At 41.4% G+C, this 19,780-nt stretch overlaps 1 protein-coding gene across 1 annotated transcript in view; it reads left to right on the plus strand.

Annotated features, from left to right (window-relative positions):
• GALNT14 (polypeptide N-acetylgalactosaminyltransferase 14) overlaps positions 1 to 18,968 on the plus strand; it is a 600,541-nt gene extending 581,573 nt beyond the window's left edge. The window contains exons 13-15 of the mRNA XM_089685116.1: positions 1,790 to 1,934; positions 14,134 to 14,253; positions 16,215 to 18,968. Coding sequence (XP_089541242.1) covers positions 1,790 to 1,934; positions 14,134 to 14,253; positions 16,215 to 16,382 — 433 coding nt within the window. The 3' untranslated portion in view covers positions 16,383 to 18,968. The remainder of the gene's footprint in view (positions 1 to 1,789; positions 1,935 to 14,133; positions 14,254 to 16,214) is intronic.
• Positions 18,969 to 19,780: the final 812 nt, after the last annotated feature.

Here is a 19,780-nt window from a genome sequence, read left to right on the forward strand (position 1 = left end):
TCATTTTTAAAAAAATGAAATTTTTTAAAAATTTCAATTTTGCCGCCGGTTCCGGCGCCCGTACGTCCCGACGTCACAGGGACCGGAACACGGAAGCCAGATGCCGGCATCGGCCAGAGGAGATGGCCGGGGACGCTGCAGGGGACACATCGCAGGAGCGAAGGACAAGGTAAGTGCTGCAGGGAATCCCTGAGCAACGCCGCATGGTAAGCCCGAGTGTAGCTCAGGGTTACCGCTCTTGGTACTCAAATTTTACCCTGAGCTACACTCGGGAATACCGCCAAGGAGGTTAATGACAGTGTGCACTCTCCAGCACTCCAGGAATCAACTGCCAACGTGAAGCCAGGGGAACCAAGGCAAAAAGGTGGCCTATGGATAGCGTTTCGGGGATGCCGCCCTCCTCAGACAGGGAAATCAACAACTAGAAAAAGAGCAAAGTTTATTAGAAAGTAAAAAAGATGAAAACATACACACAGACATAGCATGTTTGTAAAGCTAAGTATGGAAATTGAGATGGCCACAACAGTGGGCAGGATATTCCGGCTGTCAGTGTGGTACACCACTGACGCGTTTCAGGGATGAGTCCCTTTCCTCAGAGCTTGTGATGCTGGGGGCAGGGCACACAACCATCATTGGTTGTTAGGATGACAGTGGTCCTAACAAAGACTGTATAGGAAGGGGGGAACCTATGTTGGGGACTGGCTTGTTGGTGATCCACCAGTCTGCGGCCAACCTTGGAGTTAAGACCACAAGGTAAAGTTCGAAAGCAAGTCATGCTGAAGGTGATTATGCTGCAACCTTTTGGGGGCTCGGTAATCACAGCATTCTTAAAAAGTCCAAACATAAAAAATTTAATATATTGCAGCTTACCATCTTAGATTTGTTGGTTGCATATGTTTTTTAATGGCTAGTTTTAAAGTATATCATTAAATGTTTTGTTTTTTTTTTTTGCTTAAGTAAATTTGATGTCATTTCTTTTGCAATATTCTGTACAGCAGAAAAAACAACACAATGAGACAGTCAGTTGTGCTGCAGTGCTCATGTGTTAACAAGAAACAAGCTGATATGTGGAGAGAGATGAGTGACAGAGGGATGAGGTCATCAGTCTGCTTCTGCTCCCTCACTAACCAGTCAAAAGCTGAGAGAGGCACAGCCTACAACTGTTGCTTAACTGCAGCAGAAAAAGGCTCAAAAAATTACTTTGCTGTGTGACAGAGTGGTGTAAATCTCAGGACTGGATGGATAGAAAGAGAAATCATTTGACAATTAAATCCATTCCTTTTTTATTATTTTATGTGTATTTAGCGGTTTGGTGTTCAGCTTCAGGGCCCATGTCATTATGCTTTTGTTCATGCCAGAACTGCTGCTCTCCCCATACAAGTTCATTCATGGGAAAGCAAAAGCAGCTTGAAATAGGTGAAATTCAGATTAGGAAGAAGTAATTTACAGGACGAATACACCTATCAATTCATTCCAAATGAACTCATAGGTGTGTCTTGAACTGAATTTAAAAGCAAGCTGCATTTGCCTATCAATACAAGCCAAAAACACATTGATGCAGGCCCTTAAACATACTGAAACTTTTCTTTTTTATTTAACAAATGGACTTTCTCCATTTCACTCAACAGGGTACATTCCTTAATTGGATTTAGAAAGTTTGCTGCATTGTATTGTCTATACTGCTCACACATAACCCTGGGTAAAATAATGCCCCATCTGACTTCACAATCAACCAATTTCTTTCTTCAATGCTATCTATCGCTCTCGATACGTCTTGTTTGTTTTGCAGAATTCCAACAGAATCCTTATCGAAATCAGGATTAATCAGGCAAAGGCAGCGATGTGTTGAGTCCCAGAAGACTGGAGGAGAGGATGCTCCTACTCTAAACCTGGTACCTTGTAGCAGCCTTAAAGGGGTGCCCGATAAATCTCAGGTATTGTATTTACTATCTAAGGACAAAATAGATTTCTGCTATCAGATTTGTTGAGCCTTAATTATGTAGCACTACGCCCTTAAGGGTTGCTGAGTTATTTTCAGGTGGCTCCCCGTCACTCTCTGAAAGTCCAACCCTGTTGACACCACGTACACTTCTGGTCAGGGTAAACTCTCTCAATATTATCAGACAATGGACACACACAAGTTAGAGTGAACTGCAGTATATGCAGTAAAGCATGCTTGTTATATTCACTGTGGAACCTAAGGGGTTAATCCTCTGCATTGTGAAAAAATGCTGTTTGATCCTAACTTCTCTGATCCTCCCCTTCTTCCAATGCCCCCAATCTTATCTCCTGATAAGACATATTGTATGGAGACACTCTGCACATGCTCAATTTGGTGTGTATTGCTGGCGAGGTTTTTTTTTCTTGGGAGAGTGCATGTGATCAGTACAAGGCCAATCAGCACTGTCTAGACAGAGGTCAGGGGCTCTGCATCCTTCTAGAGCAGAAATAAAACTTCTCCTACAAGCTTTAACCAGTGCTCTGCTGAACACTGATAGAAGTCACAAGACTGCTCTAACTACTGATGAGAAAAGCTATCTAGCAGTTTATATTTACTAAAATAATTGCATTTCCATGTTGTGCGTACTGTGGGACACCAGATGAATGCAGGGTCCTGGGTTTAGTAACACTTTAGGTGGTATTTAACTTGGGCAGTACCCCCTTTAACCACTTGCCTACCGGGCACTTATACCCCCTTCCTTACCAGGCCAGTTTTCAGCTTTCAGTGCTGTCGCACTTTAAATGACAATTGCGCGGTCATGCAACATTGTAACCATATGAAATTTTTAACATTGTTTTCACACAAATAGAGCTTTCTTTTAGTGGTATTTACTCATCGCTGGGTGTTTTATTTTTTGCACTATAAACAAAGAAAGAGCAAAACATTTGGAAAAAAAAGAGTTTTTCTTTGTTTCTATTATAAAATTTTGCAAACAGGTAATTTTTCTCCTTCACTGATGTACGTTGATGAGGCTGCACTGATAGGCAGCACTGATGGGAACTGATAGGCAGCAATGATGGGCAATTATAGGTGGCACTGATGAGGTGGCACTGATGAGGTGGCACTGGTAGGCGGCACTGATGGGCTCTGATAGGTGGCACTGATGAGCTGGCACTGATAGGTGGCACTGATGAGCTGGCACTGCTGGGCACTGACTGGCGGCACTGCTGGGCACTGATTGGCGGCACTGCTGGGCACTGATTGGCAGCACTGCTGGGTGGCACTGATGGATGGTACTGCTGGGCTGCACTGATGGGCACTGAATGTCGATGCTCCAAGTGTATAAAGGCATGAGTCGTTTGACAGTGACTAAGGTATGGATTAGGCAGCTTTTATCACTTCACTGAGCCTGTAACCATTGCTATAAAGCCGTACATTGCTGGATAGATAAACAGTCCAGATAGAGAAGGAATATTGTGTCTTTAAACTGGCCAAGAAACTGCTGATTCGGCCTTATTTCCCAAACCCTTTGCGTGGTGCACTGCTGAGTTAAGGCAGAATTATAAGGTATACTTATCAAAAGTGTTGTGCTGCATCTCTGTCTGACACATAAAGTGAATCCACAGCTCAGCCTGACCTCCAATTATATCATAAAATGGGAAATATATTGTGTCAGCACTACATCCACTATTTACTAACCTGCATCAGACGGACTTGTTACTGCCATACGTTTAATTCCAGTTTCCCATTACTTGCGGCTGCAGATGAACAGATTTCCTGGCTCATCTGAGGTGCGAGTGCGAGGTCAGCTGCAAGCAGACGCAGAACGGTTCAATAAACGTTTATTGCTTTGTGTGTGTCTGATGGATCTGCCGCGATGTTGCTATTTGATAAACGCTGCTTCTGCTCTGCTACAATGTGACACCCATGTGCAAGAAGACAGATACCCTTACCAGATCATTACCTCTAAAATTAACTCTGGGAAGCTCAATTTTTGTAATGACTTGTGTTTTACAAAATCGCTGCTCTAGTTTTAAAGAAAAAACATAGTAATTATTCCACTAAAAAAAGAAAACACTTTTGGATAAAGTGGTAAAGGGTAAAGTCTTTATTGATGAGTCCCCTTTGGGAAGATTCACCATTTCTATTTGTTCTGGTGACTGTTTTCACTAAGACACATTGTGATGAGAAATCAAAAATGTTGAGATGTCAACAGTACAGTAATAGAAAGGTAAGATAGAAATCTTATAATGAGGGCAAATGTTCCAGTGACAACTAAAAGGATTTACCTCACTTAAGAGAGACTTTCTCTCATTCCCTGTTGTGTCTACAGGACAAAAAATAAAGGGACACAATTGTTAAAAAAAAATAACAATATTCCTTACTTCACCCAAAGTAGAACAATTTTAGAGCGGTATTAAATCTAACAGCAAACATTTAATATATTGCAGCTTACCAATTCTTAGATGTGATGACTGCATGTGTTCTGATTTTCAGGCTTTCTTACTTTTATTTTCATCTGGTGATCCTGCCAATAAATCTTTTGTTTTTCGAAAGAACAAGCTCTCCTGCAGATGTAGCAGTTACAGAGATGAGACAAACTATTTAACACTGGCAGGAGTGCTCACAATGATCATCTTGTATTTATTTATGTAAAACCTTTATCCCAAAAGTTAAAACTGTTTGCTGGAACTGCTTATAAAGTATTAGCTGGAGTTCAGCTTCAATTTGTTAATGTAGCTAAATTTGCTAGTACATCTAACACTCCCCTCTCCCCAGACTGACAATGCTGCTGTCCAAAGGTGCCCCCCTGTGCTCCTTCATCCAGAGTGGGGGAACTCTAATACAGGATGAGTTCTACTGGCTACATCACCAGGTGAAAACAGAGGGAAAGCCTAAAAAAAGAAAACTAATGCAGTCACCACATCTAATGATTGGTAAATGCTAGGGTTGCACCAATGTCAGTTTTTTAAAAAAGAGTATGAGTACCAATACTTTTTATCAGGTACTGGCCTATGTCAATTACCGATACCTATTTTTCGTGCAGTACGGTGCAGTTATAGCCCATACAAAATGTGTGGGCTCAAATTGCACTGCAAAGAATCACATGTGATTTGAACAGGAATGCAGTGCGATTCCTGTCCATATCACATGTGGTTTCCTGCACCACTCCTGTGTGAACCCAGACTGTACTCACTATGACAAGCCTGGGTTCACACAGGAGCATTGCAAGAAACTGACCTACCTAACCACTACACTGACCTACCTGACCACTACACTAACCTACCTGACCACTACACTAACCTACCTGACCACTACACTGACCTACCTGACTACTACACTAACCTACCTGACCACTACACTGACCTACCTGACCACTACACTAACCTACCTGACCACTACACTGACGTACCTGACCACTACACTGACCTACCTGACCATTACTCTGACCTACCTGACTACTACACTGACCTACCCGATTCCTACACCGACCTACCTGACCGCTACACTGACCTACGACCTATCTGACCACTACACAGACCTACCTGACTACTACACTGATCTATCTGATTCCTACACTGACCTACCTGACCAATACACTGACCTACCTGACCACTACACTGACTACACTGACCTACCTGACCAATACACTGACCTACCTGACCACTACACTGACCTACCTGACCAATACACTGACCTACCTGACCACTACACTGACTACACTGACCTACCTGACCAATACACTAACCTACCTGAGCACTACACTGACTACACTGACCTACCTGACCAATACACTGACCTACCTGACCACTACACTGACTACACTGACCTACCTGACCAATACACTGACCTACCTGACCACTACACTGACTACACTGACCTATCTGACCACTACACAGACCTACCTGACTATTACACTGACCTACCTGACCACTACACTGACCTACTTGACCAATACAGTGACCTACCTGGCTACTACACCGACCTACCTGGCTACTACAATGACCTACCTGGCTACTACATTGTCTTACCTGACTTCTACACTGACCTACCCGATTCCTACACTGACCTACCTGACTCCTAGTAACTCTGACTTGAAAGTCCTGCACATCTGCTGGGAAGTGATCTCCATCCCTCAGTATGTCCCCTGGACACAGTACAATGTATATCGGTGGATCCTCCTCACCTCTCCATGTCCTCCATCATCAGGCTGATTAGGGCGCTCCCCAGCTCCGGACAGTACTATTTTGGCGTCCGACCAGCCAGCCGCTCCTTGGTATCCCTTGCAGGGAGGACCAGCACAACCACCGTACCTCCGCCATAGGGGCAGGCAACACTGCAGTCTGGGGGAGGCTCCCAGCACACTCAGGGTGGCCCAGGAGAAATTCCACACATTTAAAACTGACAGGTGGGAGTGGCTAGGGAGTGAAGTCATTGGTTGTTAAGGATGCAGTGACCTGCTCCTTAACAACCAATATTTGTTGGCATTCTTTTGTTTACATTTCAGCTGTCAGTGGGGGGGATCCTGCTGACAGCTAAAAGAACCAAGCCAGAATGTATCAGTTTTTAGTATTGTGCATTTGCATGAGTATCAATACTCGTGAAAATGCTTGGTTTCGGCACCGATTCCGGTACCAGTATTGGTGCAACCCTAGTAAGTGCAATATAATACATTCTTGGTTTTGGGTTTAATAACAGTTTAAGTTTTAGACATACTTTAAAGTGGAACTTTAGCTATAACAAAAGGGTGAACAAGCAGAATTTTAGTGCAGAAGAGACAGGCTTTGTCTCTTATGTTTTAAAGATGAAGTTTGGGCTAAACTTAACTAAACCTAAACCTACCCCCACCCCCCCATTCTAAGGCTATTCTATCTAACCCTGTAAAGAAATGATGTGTATGCTTACCTAACCTGAAGCCACTCTAGCCCGGTCCCAACATCAGCTGTCAGCTTCTGTGTAGAGGAGGGACAGCCGACAAAGGATGCCCCATAGTAAGTCTATATGTGATGTCATTTCCTAGGCATTTCCAGCCATTGTCTGCAATCTCTCCTGCACACAGAAGCTGCTGCTGGAGACCAGACTGGAGCAGCTTCAGAACAGGTACGTATACAGATCTTTTCTTACAGGGTTACATAAAACCCACATGGAAGAAAAATATATTTGAAATACATCTTTAAAATATTCTTCCCAAATATATTAACATATATTTGAAAGGCTACAATTTTGGCCATATTCAATTTATTTAGAAAAATATATATATATATATATATATATATACTGCATGTTGAAATGCATTTTTATTACAAAATATATTAAAAATAATTTTAGAAATACATTTCAAATATACTGTATGTCTTTAAAAATACAAATCTACATTTTTGGAATGCATTTACAAATATATGTAAAAATATATGTTAAAAATACTTTTTTATATGTTAAAAAAATCTGAAGGATATATTTAAAACATATGTCAGTGGCTGGTGGGGATCTCTGGGATGCTCCATCGCTGGTGAGTATAGTTCCACTTTAAAGAAAAAGAATAGTCGTATTAATGCGAGACGCGTACTCCTGACACTTATAACCAGAAAGTTGCTCTCCACAGAAAACAAGCTAGTACAAACATTTTTGGAAACACACATTCTGTTTTCTCTAACACTTAAAAAATTAACTAAGCCAGTGATTTCACTTGCGGTGTTCCTATAGACTCATGCAACAGGTTCACTCAGTAATCTTCACATTTGTTGGTAGTTTAATAAAAAATAAAAACATATTTTATACTTTTGGGGTTGGCATTCCATATATACAGAAATAGAGAAGGTTACAAAAATAATTTAGATTAAAAAAAAATAAGAGAAAGTCCTAAAAAATTCTTGCTCCAGAGGTTTGGAGAAGAAATGGGGAACATACCCCAGTCAGTAACAGGACCCTTAGAACATGGGCATTCATTACATTTCAGGAATCAAACTATATACTGTTCAAGATCAAAATAAAATTGCCAGCCTGCACCTCCCTCCTGTCAGATAAGAGGGGTCCTCAGTTGCACACTAAGCTCTTTTCTGTCAGTGTGTTTAGACTGAGCAAAAAGCAGTAAACCTAGATAACTGGGTCGAGTTATGAGATACCAATTACGTGTTTTGGTTAGTCATTGTGGTATTCAAATAGTTACATTTAGAGATCAAGTGTGGATAATTCAACCTTTATATTCCAAGACGGGGCTTTTTTGCTCAGAGAATAGATGGAAGAACGCTCCTCTTCTGAGTCCCTTCTTGTCGCCACCTCCACCACCCACCTCCACCTTGGTTCCACTCCTACCCACCTCCCAGTAGTTATTTTAGATAATACAGAGCCAAGTATAATTTTGTGGTCCCAAGTAACTTGGATGGAACTAGTTAATGATAACAAGAAAAGGAGTAAAATAGATCCCCAGAGCCTTATCCCCAGCAACAAATGATTCCCCCAACAACAATGGACCCCAGAATAAAATACCACCCCAGCAACAATAGCCCTCCATCAGTAACAACAGATCTCCCAGCAGCTAGCATCAATATACTCTCCAGCAGCCACCAACAATAGACCCCTCCCTCAACAGTAGATCCCTTCCAGCAACTATTGACCCCCAAGAAACAAATTCTCACCAGCAACAATATTGTAGACCACCATGCAAAAATAGATTCCCTGCAGTGACAATAGACCCCCCCAGCAGCCAGCATCAATAGACCTTTCAGTGCATCCCAGCACCCCTTTCCATTGCCTACATTCAATGCTGAAGGTACCAGAGATGCATTCCCCTACCTTCCCAGAGAGACCAAATTTATTAATGACTCTCCCATATCATAAGGCTTTCAGGGCATGTCTGCACCGCTTATAATTCTCTCTGTGCAACCAATTATTTGCATTATTATAATTGTGTAAAGTATAGGACCCCAGGGCATGAATGTCTATGTTACACCTCTGTGTTCACCTTACTGTAGGTGATCTTAGTGAACAGATCTAAATGTTGCCCAGACCTTGTTTCTTGCAACTGTTTTATGAGCAAGTACTGCTAGAATACTGTATTTAGGGCAGCATGGAGTTTGTTTCATATGCAGATCATCAACAAGAGAAAGAAGAGATGGTTTTATGTTTCTGAACTATAGAGAGTCTTCTGACTTCTCTCATCACCCCCTGCTCACCCTCCCTTTACTGCTTTCTTGCTTAATGTAGCCCTCAAAGTAGACAGAAGACTTGTACATTTTAAAGCCTGATAGCTAAATATCCCCCCTTCACTTGTCAACATTCCTTGCTGCCTTTTTTCCCAATAAATATATTTTATCTGCTTTGACAACAAAAAACATCCTTACATGAGCTGTAAGTGGTGCACAGAATATTAATAGCAGAGGGGGGCAGAAGAGATGTTGTGTGAGGGTGCAGCAAAGAGTGGCGTAACACCTCTTGTTTCATTCTCACCCAACACTGCAAGTATGATATCAATGCATGCATCATGATGTCCCTCCTGTAGTCTTGAGGAGGTAATCGGGGGTGGTTATTACACCCAGTACCAAGAATACGAGGCTATATGATGCTGGGGGGCCACATAACTGGAAGTAGGGAGAAGCCCATTCAGAGAACTGTCTGAGGATGCCCAAAAGGAGAAGACGGCACATGGCAGCACAGGAGAAGACGCTATCAAGAGAGAATGCTCTCCACTACTGCAGGTAAGTATAATTTTTCAAATTGGGACTGGACTTTAAGGCTTGATGTTGCCTCCTTTAACCCTGCCCTAGGCACTAACCCAAGTGTCCCATGATGGTCAATACAGCTCTAGTTAGAGTATATAAAGCCATTGATGTAATGGGTACACGCATGGACAAACCTACCATTTGTGCAGACCGTACAGCTCCACAAAGGCCCCTTTGGGGCATAAGTACACATTTAGAGTATATTTTATGTGGATGCTGAGTTCCCTCTTCACCGTCTCATTAACTTGGACACCGCTCAGTGCAACCTCAATCTGTCAATCTATACACCAGATTATACTGTAAGTGTTTTACTTGGCCAGTAGTTGAATGGGGGAAACAAAAAATGAGTGTTTCTCAAGGGCCTTTTGGTGATTCTGTTGGCTACCGGCTACAAGAATACAGATGTGAGAGCTATGTGGGATAATGAGACCTCTTTATTCTTCCTGTGTATTCAAGTTCAGCGGACAGCCTCTCATTACATTTCCTCCACACGGATGTAAATGTAAGCTGAGGTAATGCGTACTGTGCAGAGATATCAATGTGAAGAATTCATTTCAGTAAATGCTCCTTCATTGGCCATTTATCACAGTCATTCCCGGGAAAGCTGTCACATTTGTAAGATAGCAGAAGCCATTGTAAAACCTGAGCTGACAACCCAGCAAATAAAGCGTTCTGCAGTCTGTGTACGGGGAAATGTAACACTTTCCATAGAGAGGGAGAACTCACACAGGACCAAAGTGGAAAAGATATTCTGAGTACTTATAGATGGAAAAAACTGAAGGTATCCAAACTGAAGTTTAAAACAAACCTTTGCTTGACTCATTTATGGCAAAGTGTTTGCTTCAATCACATGCACCCATCCCCAGTAGAACATACTTAAGGGGCAAGCCAGCTGTCTGTGTCTATGGACACACACAGCCCAGCTTAAGAGCAAGCCTGCACATGCAAGCCTCCCCATGTTAGGGAGGCAGACACAGAAGAGGAGCCTTGAGCGCCAGCAGGGGACCCAGTAGAGGATTTTCAGGGCCACTCTGTCCAATACTTTTGCACAGAGCAGGCACGTATAATATTTTTGTTAGTTTAAGAAATAAAAAACAACCTTTACCCATAGTAGAACTATGGCCTCTTATTAAAACATTTTTTCCTGTTAGCCCCTCTGCAAAGTCCTACAAATACCTTTTGATCCTGCCAGTGAAGTCCACCTTACGCAGCTTCCTGTGATGGTGGCAACTATGCTATACCGCTCCTGATTTCAGAGCAGAGTTGCCACTCTTATAGGATATGCCTGCTTTCTCTACAATGGAATGAGAAGCTGCTGCAGAGGGTGAGGCTATCAGCGTTTTCACTGCTGATTATCAACCCTGTAGCTTATCAGTCAGCACCTGGCCCCACCTAGTCCTGCCCATTGCTTTCTGGATTGACAGCTGAAACACCCCCACTGTGATATGGAGTGTCTCAAGGGGTGGGCATATGAGACACAAATGAAGGATGATTTGGAAAGGAAAATTACTTTTTTAATGCATTTTACTTTATGAGGCTTTTACATCATTCAATAACTTGATTTATTACTGTATAGACTGTTATATTGGAACCTTTAGATGTACATTAACCAGATGCCGGCCAGCTCCTATAGATCTACTGCTACAGGCTCTGTGCAGAATCGTGTATATACAGTTTACATGATTCTGCATTTCCAGGTAGGGGGAATGCATCCACCCACCTGATTTGTCACTGCACATGCCGATCACCAGGTCTCAGCCAGTGATTGACGGCCGGCACCCAGCGATCAGCTCTGTGTCTCACTGAACAAAGCTCTGATGTGTTAAGTGACAGGGAATCTAATTGGTTTTCATTCCTTGCTAGGCAGGGAATGAAATCCCCGCCCCCACCACTCTCCAAAATTTTACAAATATTGTTTAATCTCAGAGCTCTTCTGGCTGATCTGTTCATGTTATTCTCCTTCCGGTAATGGGTAGTCCTTATTGCTGCTATGAATGGTGCTTACAAAATGACGTGTTAATTCCTTTCAGTGAAGTAGTACTCTGGGCCCAAGCAGTGTGTACGCCTTTGTGTCAAAGGGCGGGTCCATGACACCCTGTTCTTAAAGTATGACACTGGCCATCATTCAACCCTAAAGACTGACATCATCTAGTGCAAAATAGAATAATGACAGGACACAGCTTTTAATTGAATGTATTTCAGCAAAAGATATTATTTTTTATATTTTAAACCCTTTTTTTGTCTGGGGTTCTGCTGTGAATTCCCCTGATAAGCTGTAGTTTCATCCTCTTGCACCCTCCCTTTATAATATTGACACTTTGGCTTTAATTAAAGTACGCTTCAATCTACCATGTGACATACCCTGTAAGTATTTCTCCTTGACTCACAAATCAATTCGAAAAATAGCTCAGCAATTAAAGGTGGCATAATAATATCGATCACTGGGAGGTGAAATTCAATACGCTTTTAAATGGCACAATCTACCTATTACTAATGATATTAGACTTGCACACAGCTAAACATCTTTCTGGGATTACTGTTCATTGTTACTCCTGTGTTTGTTTCAGGAAAATGAAGGGGGGTTTAATTTATTATACTCATAGCGCCATACAAATTGTATTTCAGCGGGAACAATCATGCAGGATGGTATTGACCTTTTAGGGTACACTCAAACTAGGGCTGGTTAAAATGAGCCAGACCCGAATGCAATTCTCCCCACCCCCACTGCCCATCCCCCACCAGTCTGCGCTATTAAGGGAGTACTTACACTTACAAGTGTTCCTGGGCACACTTCCCTGCTAAATAGACCAGTAATCCTTGCTTCCATACACAGTTCTCTATGGAGAGAGCTGTGCTCCAACACGGTTTGCACTCACACGGAAGCAAACCGTACTGGACCACAAGTGAACTGCACCCGGGACCACCTCTTCTAATTGGTCCCAGGCATGATTCGGATAACTAATCCTGGACACAGTTCAGAGCAGGCACACCACACAAAGGAACAGGTCTAAAGGGCAAAACAGTTCAAAAGTGCTAGTGTCTATGCACCCTTAGTCTTTACTGGCAACATGCTTGTCACTGGATAGTAGCTCATTAGGTACTAATGCTTCGATGACAGCTCTATAGCTTGTAGGACCAAGTCAACAAATGTAGAGCTCATATTTATATTCTGACTGGTCCCTTTTATAGTATTGCTCTTTTTGTTCCTTAAAGAATGAGGGGAATCAGCCGATTCACAGCTTTATAGTCCAAGGTATGTTACCTGAAAGGTTCTTTTGGTGCTCCATGATCAAAATGGTCTACAACAAATGCCCTTTTTTCCCCCTTCGTTTACACAGCTTGCTTTTAACAAACCAAAACTAGCAAATGTTATTGTCACAGGAGCTGTCCACGATGCTGAATCCACCCAGGGAGCTTTCCATAGTGCTGAATCTGCCCACGTGAGCACTCCATAGTGCTGAATCTGCCCACGTGAGCACTCCATAGTGCTGAATCTGCCCACGTGAGCACTCCATAGTGCTGAATCTGCCCATGTGAACTCTACATAGTGCTGAATCTGCCCATGTGAACTCTACATAGTGCTGAATGTACCCACATGAGCTCTCCGTAGTGCTGAGTCTGTCCAAGTGAGCTCTCCATAGTGCAGAATCTGCTCACGTAAGCTCTCCATAGTACTGAATCTGCCCATGTAAGCTCTCCATAGTAATGAATCTGCCCGCGTAAGCTCTCCATAGTACTGAATCTGCCCATGTGAGCTCTCCATAGTAATGAATCTGCCCATGTGAGCTTTCCACAGTGCTGAATCTGCCCATGTAAGCTCTCCATAGTACTGAATCTGCCCATGTGAACTCTCCACAGTGCTGAATCTACCCATGTAAGCTCTCCATAGTAATGAATCTGCCAATGTGAACTCTCCACAGTGCTGAATCTGCCCACCTGAACTCTCCACAGTGCTGAATCTGCCCACATGAGCTCTCCACAGTGCTGCATCTGTTTACATGAGCTCTCTACAGTGCTGAATCTGCCCACATGAGCTCTCCACAGTGCTGCATCTGTTTACATGAGCTCTCCACAGTGCTGAATCTGCACACATGAACTCTCCATAGTGCTGCATCTGTTTACATGAGCTCTCCATAGTGCTGCATCTGTTTACATGAGCTCTCTACAGTGCTGAATCTGCACACGTGAGCTCTCCATAGTGATGAACCTGCCCACAGAAGCTCTCAGTAGTGCTGAAAGACAGTTTATACCATGAGGAGGGCTAAATATCAATTCAAAAATGTACAAAAAAAAAAAAGCCTGCGCCCTCCAGGAAATGACCAGCCCAGCACACCAGGCATGCAGACTGGTATCCCTAAGGTAGAGTTCCATATTACGCTACACGCAGGAGTTTCTTTTATAATTACTTGAAATTGACCATGAAAATGTCAACAACAAACTAATAACATTTCTTTCTGTGTGTGTATTTTGCAGGAATGGATCTACACTCAGGTTCAGCAGATAAGCCAGCAGGGTCTGTGTCTATCCGTGCACACCTTATTTCCAGGGACACAGGTGGTCCTCTTGCCCTGCAAAGAGGGAGATGGAAAGCAGGTAATATTTTGTATCCACCATGCCAAATTCCTGTTTCTATGTTGGCCTATCTCAAATGCAATGCATCACTTTGCCAATAAATTCTTGGTAGAAGGCTTTGCCCTTCACAGCTCTACTCCACCAAAAACTATGAAGATTTTTTGCCTCTACCCATTAAGCAGATTTACTAATCCCAGGCCCTACTATACAGATGACTGTTAGAGGGTACATTTGTACATCTGTGTGTACAAATGCAATAATCAGAATATGAAACAGCAAGTAAAAATGTGACAGGCCTGTCAAAACTTTTAATAAATATTTCACTGAGATTGAAAAATGTGTGTTTGCTAAAAATACATGGCAGCTTCTTTTTTTAAACACCCTGGCAATTAGTAAAAGCATTTATTTCTAAGGTGAGGATTACATGTGCTCTGTAGCAAAGCACTGCATGCAGCAGTAAATGCTTCTTGTATTTTGTGTTTTCTTGAATAAAGGAAAGTTTTCAGTGGACACAGTGTGTGATCTTCCAATTGTTATCACTTGGATGCTTCTATCAGTAACCGAAATATATAAATGAATAATTTACTGGCATGGCCCCTTATATAGCAATTGTATCATTTTTTAAAAAAAGATGTAGCTTTAAACATTACAAATCAACCTCTGAGCTCCAGTCATATTACTTTTGCTTAGGCTGAGATTACTGTATGTCTGCATTTTGCTGCAGGCAGTAGGAAGCATTTTCTCAGTCTCCTCACCCCCAGTGATCAGACTCACATCTCATAGAATGTATGCGCTAAATATGAAAAACACTATATATTTGATGCTTGTTGACAGGTATCACATTTATATCATATTGATCAGTAGCAATAATATTAATTTCTCTAACATAAATCAGTACAATCAGCAATCCAGTTTACTACCTGGATTCCAGAATTTCATTATTCTCTGCAGAAAGGATACATTTGTGTGCGGATATTCAGTGAACCAGTTAATCTCATTAGTGAACATAGACCTGTGAGTTATCTATAGTATTTTAAAGTAGATATAAACCCTAGCTAAATGACTTGTCCATGTATCATAAACAATTATCATGTTTTTTCACCACTTGAACCCAGGCCAATTCTGACATTTCTGTCGTACATGTAAATATCTGTTGGGTTATTTTTTTGCTAGAAAATTACTTAGAACCCTCAAATAATATTGTTCAGCGGATTTTCAAACACAAACTTTTTTAAAAAGTAATATAACTTAATAAATTTTAGTGAACACAAGCACAATATAATACCCAATTTTTTTGGTAAAATATAAAAGATGATGTTATGCTATATAGCTGCTCAAACCACTTTTACTGCCAGCTGCAAAGATTGATACAGGATCATGGTTGTAGCTGTAACCATGGTCTTGGTATAACCACCTAAATATGAGCATATATATATATATATATATATATATATATATATATATATACCGTAGAATTGAGGTGGTTAAATAAACTACTTGTTTGGGCTTTTTTTTTCATTGTTAGCTGTGTGCTGCTGATCTCCTAGAGCCTGTTTGCAGTCACCTCCTGTTTATTTGCACTTGAGCAATGGCCAGATGGCATTTTTATGGGCTGGTTTCCTGATTGTGCCGGAAGTGGACCAAACTTTCATAATGTGTGATGGCCATTTGTAGCTTGCACTGGAAGCCTGTATAACAGACTGACAATGCAGGAGCACATTTGGGAAACAGGCAAAGAGTGTTATCATCCTATGACAGGAAATATCTGATCAAAGACTTTCATGGTGGAATCACCAAGTATTATTTTAATGAAAGCTGCAGATTCAAAAGATATAGAGAAATTACTTTTGAAATGGTGTTAACATGTTAAAACGTGTATGATATTTTAGTGATTGGGATTACATATACTTTAATATGTACAATCAGTGTTTACATTTTTTGTTTAGTTAGGTCTTTCTTTTTTTTTGTTTTTTTATTGTCAGCGATGGAGTAAAGTGGGCTCTCACATTGAACATATGGCTTCCCACTTCTGCCTGGATACGGAAATCATTGGCGACGCAGATGAGAACAACCGCGAGATCGTAATCAACCCATGTGAGACCACGGCCATCAGTCAACGCTGGGAGATGGTCCTTCAAGACTTCCACTGAGGGCGATGAAACCATCGCAGTAGAAAATTGAAAAGCCTTACGACGAGCTCCATAACGTTGCGCTGCTTGGAGCCAATGAGGCTCTAGGTATACATGCCGTAACACGATGCTGAAAATGACGATATTAAAATGGAGAGAAGAGACTGCAAGAAATCCAAAGGGAAAAGAAAGATCTTACTGGCAAATTTGATTTCTGAGGGAAATACAAAATCTGTAAGAAAATTGTAATAATGGATACGGTATGCCTGAGGAAAACAGTAGATACATTTCCAGAAAAAGAAAAGCACAAACATAAAGAATCAGTCTGCAGGAAACTGATGTTTTAGGTAGCAGTAAATGGGGTTGGGCTGAAACGTTCACAGCTTTTTATATCTTGGAGATTCTGGAAGAGATATCTCTGTAATAGAGTTCCCAACTTCACTCACTTCCCACAACCATTATGAAGGAATCTTATTCTCTAGCTTGTTTTATTAGACTCAGTAGTGGAACCACTATCCAACCTAGCTGGGTGATCTTGTCTCTGCTATTACCAAAAGGCAGGTGTGTGATTCAGTGATATTTCAGTTCTGTATTATTGCAGGGTAGTGGAATCACATGACAGCCTTCCATATGTTTTATGGAACATGGTGGCAAGATTACCTAACCTGAACTACCAGTTCTACCCAATTACACTCCCCTGATTTTCCTACTTAATGAAGTATAAAAGGGAATACAGTATATGGCCAAAGTTTGTAAACACCTGACCATCACATCCATATGAGCTTGTTGAACATCATATTCTAAAACCATGGACTTTAATATGGAGAAGTCTGTGAGAATTTGCACCCATTCAGTTAAAACAACACTTGTGAGATCAAGCACTGATGTTGGAAAGGAAGACCTGACTCACATTTCGTCTTCACTAGGGTTGAGATCAGAGCTCTTGAAGAGCATGCATGTTTTCACAAAACAAACTCATGAAACCATGTCTTTATGGAGCTGGCTTTGTGCACTGTTATCACAAGTTTGGAAGTGAATTATTTTCTAGAATGTTTTTAAATGCTATGGCATTAACCTTCACTGGAAGCACCCAAGCCCAACTTGGGGGGGGGGGGGGTCCAGATCATTCTGGTTTTACAGTGTAGATGTAATGGCCGGGTGTACACAACTTTTTGCCAACATAATTCATATAGGGTTTTACCTCCATGAGAGTGATAGCTTCACAAGTGGATTTACGGGAGTGGGCAGAGACACAAACTACGATTGAGAAACCTCACCAATGGAGTCTTGAGATGCAGGAAGCCAGTGGGTGTTTTAATCCACAAGCGCTCACTTAAAACTGACATATCAACTTTGGGTAGAATTGGCCTTTAAAGTGCACCTGCGCTTTCCTCATGCAGGGTAAACCAAATGGATTATTTTATTGATAGTGCTATCAGGAGCAAATACTCAAGTTCCCTTCACTGCTTGGCTGCTTCATAAATCCCCAGAAACATCTAAATATGTGGGTCCTGTGACTCACTATCCCCCCTTTCGCATGGTTGATCTTTTAAGCATCCAGCACTATCTCATTGGGCCAGGGGTTTTCTCAGCCCTGTGTAAGCTGTAAGTTTCAAACTGGAGCCTACACAGTTGCCAGCCCAAGTGATGGGGGTGCAGATCAATGTGGCTAGAAAATTGATTTGCATGAGAAAAGTACAGGTTTACTTTAAAGAGACCCTGTCACTTTGTCCATACAGGAACAGTGTATCTGCAAAGGATCCCTTCCCTGACCTGCTTATACTAAACTTTCTTCTTCCTCCATCCAATGTGGCAACACTACCCATAGTTTCCAATATGGAGTAAACATGCAACTTCCGTGGTGACAGCGCCTAGGCTTAGCAGCCAATCACTATGCCTGAGAGCTGTCACATGACCAAGGGAGTGGCAGAAAGGAGGAGCAAGCAGGGCAGATAAGATGAATTTAAAGAGGTTGATAGGGGTCTTTGCAGAATCATCGTCACTTTATCCTGCATTTTAAAGGTGAGAGTGTCTCTTTAAGGAAGAAAGAAGGCCTGTGACTCGAAATACAAACATGAGCTTACAACTGAAGTAGCCATTTTACCTACATTACCAATATTCAGCCTATCAGGTAACTAAGAAACAACTACAGACAGAGTTCTTAGTGAAACAATAGGCCTATCTGTAACGAGCACTGGTTCCGCAAACAAAACAGTTAACCCCACACTGCACCTCTGACAGGTACACTTTGATGTACATTCCTAAATCCTGGAATCTTTCCATTTGTATACATGTTATAGGTCAGAGCAGAGCTCTGAACCTCTCTTAGGCTCTATATAATATATATTTTACTTGTATATTTATGAATCAAAGACTAATATATAATGAATTTCTGTGATAATTGAAGTCTACTCAATAAAAATCAAAAAAAAAAAATCACAATCAAGTAAATTCTGGATGAAATAACAGATCTCTCTTCAAATAAATAAAAAGTGGGCACCAAAGTTTTTAATAAAAAAACATGTAAAAAGCACTACAAAATTACTAAGGTGTGATTTTTGTCACGCTAATTGTATCATCTCTCAGAAATAAAATCATTTTCCACAATTGTCTTTTTTTCTTCTTTTTTGTGGACCTCAGTTGGTGGAAAGGAAAGTGTCTGTGTTGATCAAAGCTCGGAACGGAATAATAGTAAAATAGATTTGGATAGTATTTGGAAGGGATTGATTTACTCATGGGTTTTTATTAATGGACATATGCACAGATTTACTCACCATTTGCTGTGTGGAAACGGTGGTCTCTCTACAGAGGTTCAACAAGCCCCCTGCTGACTCAGAGCTATAGCTCTCCAATTAGCAAGAACCATGAGCTCTGCTGATTGCAGAACTCTTGTTCTGTCTAAGCAGGGGGTAGACCTCTGCTTCCACAAAGAGAGCAAGAATCCTCTGCAGCATGTTGGCAGGAGACAGACTTTTCTAAACAGGCTGTGGCTGCTTTCTAAAGGTAAGAAACTGGAACACTTGGCACACATTCTGTTTTGATGCACCAGGAATGTATTGAGCTGATTTAAACTGAAAAGTCAATTGGGCTCTAAAGTGTACTTTTCATATATATAACCTTTTTTTACATCTTAAATAAATAAAACAAATCTAATAAAAAAGCAGTTTACTTACTAAGAAATATAAAACTTTTAGGAGCAAAATGTGCAAATGCCAGTTTGATTTACCCACTTCCATTCCAGATTAGAGCAGAGTCACACAGGGCCAACAGTGACCTTTCCTAAATTATTCATAACATTTACATTACCTTTTCAGTACAGCACTGCACGCTATATTAATATTCCACAGTTGTGCTTTTGTGTTTTATTTCACCTGGCAGTTTGACGGACATCGGAGAAGACAAGCCTTCTTCTACAGGAG

This window comes from Staurois parvus, unplaced genomic scaffold (genome assembly GCF_062004578.1).
Source record: "Staurois parvus isolate SC_StPar_1 unplaced genomic scaffold, SC_StPar_1.0 ptg000362l, whole genome shotgun sequence".
Lineage (NCBI taxonomy): Eukaryota > Metazoa > Chordata > Amphibia > Anura > Ranidae > Staurois > Staurois parvus.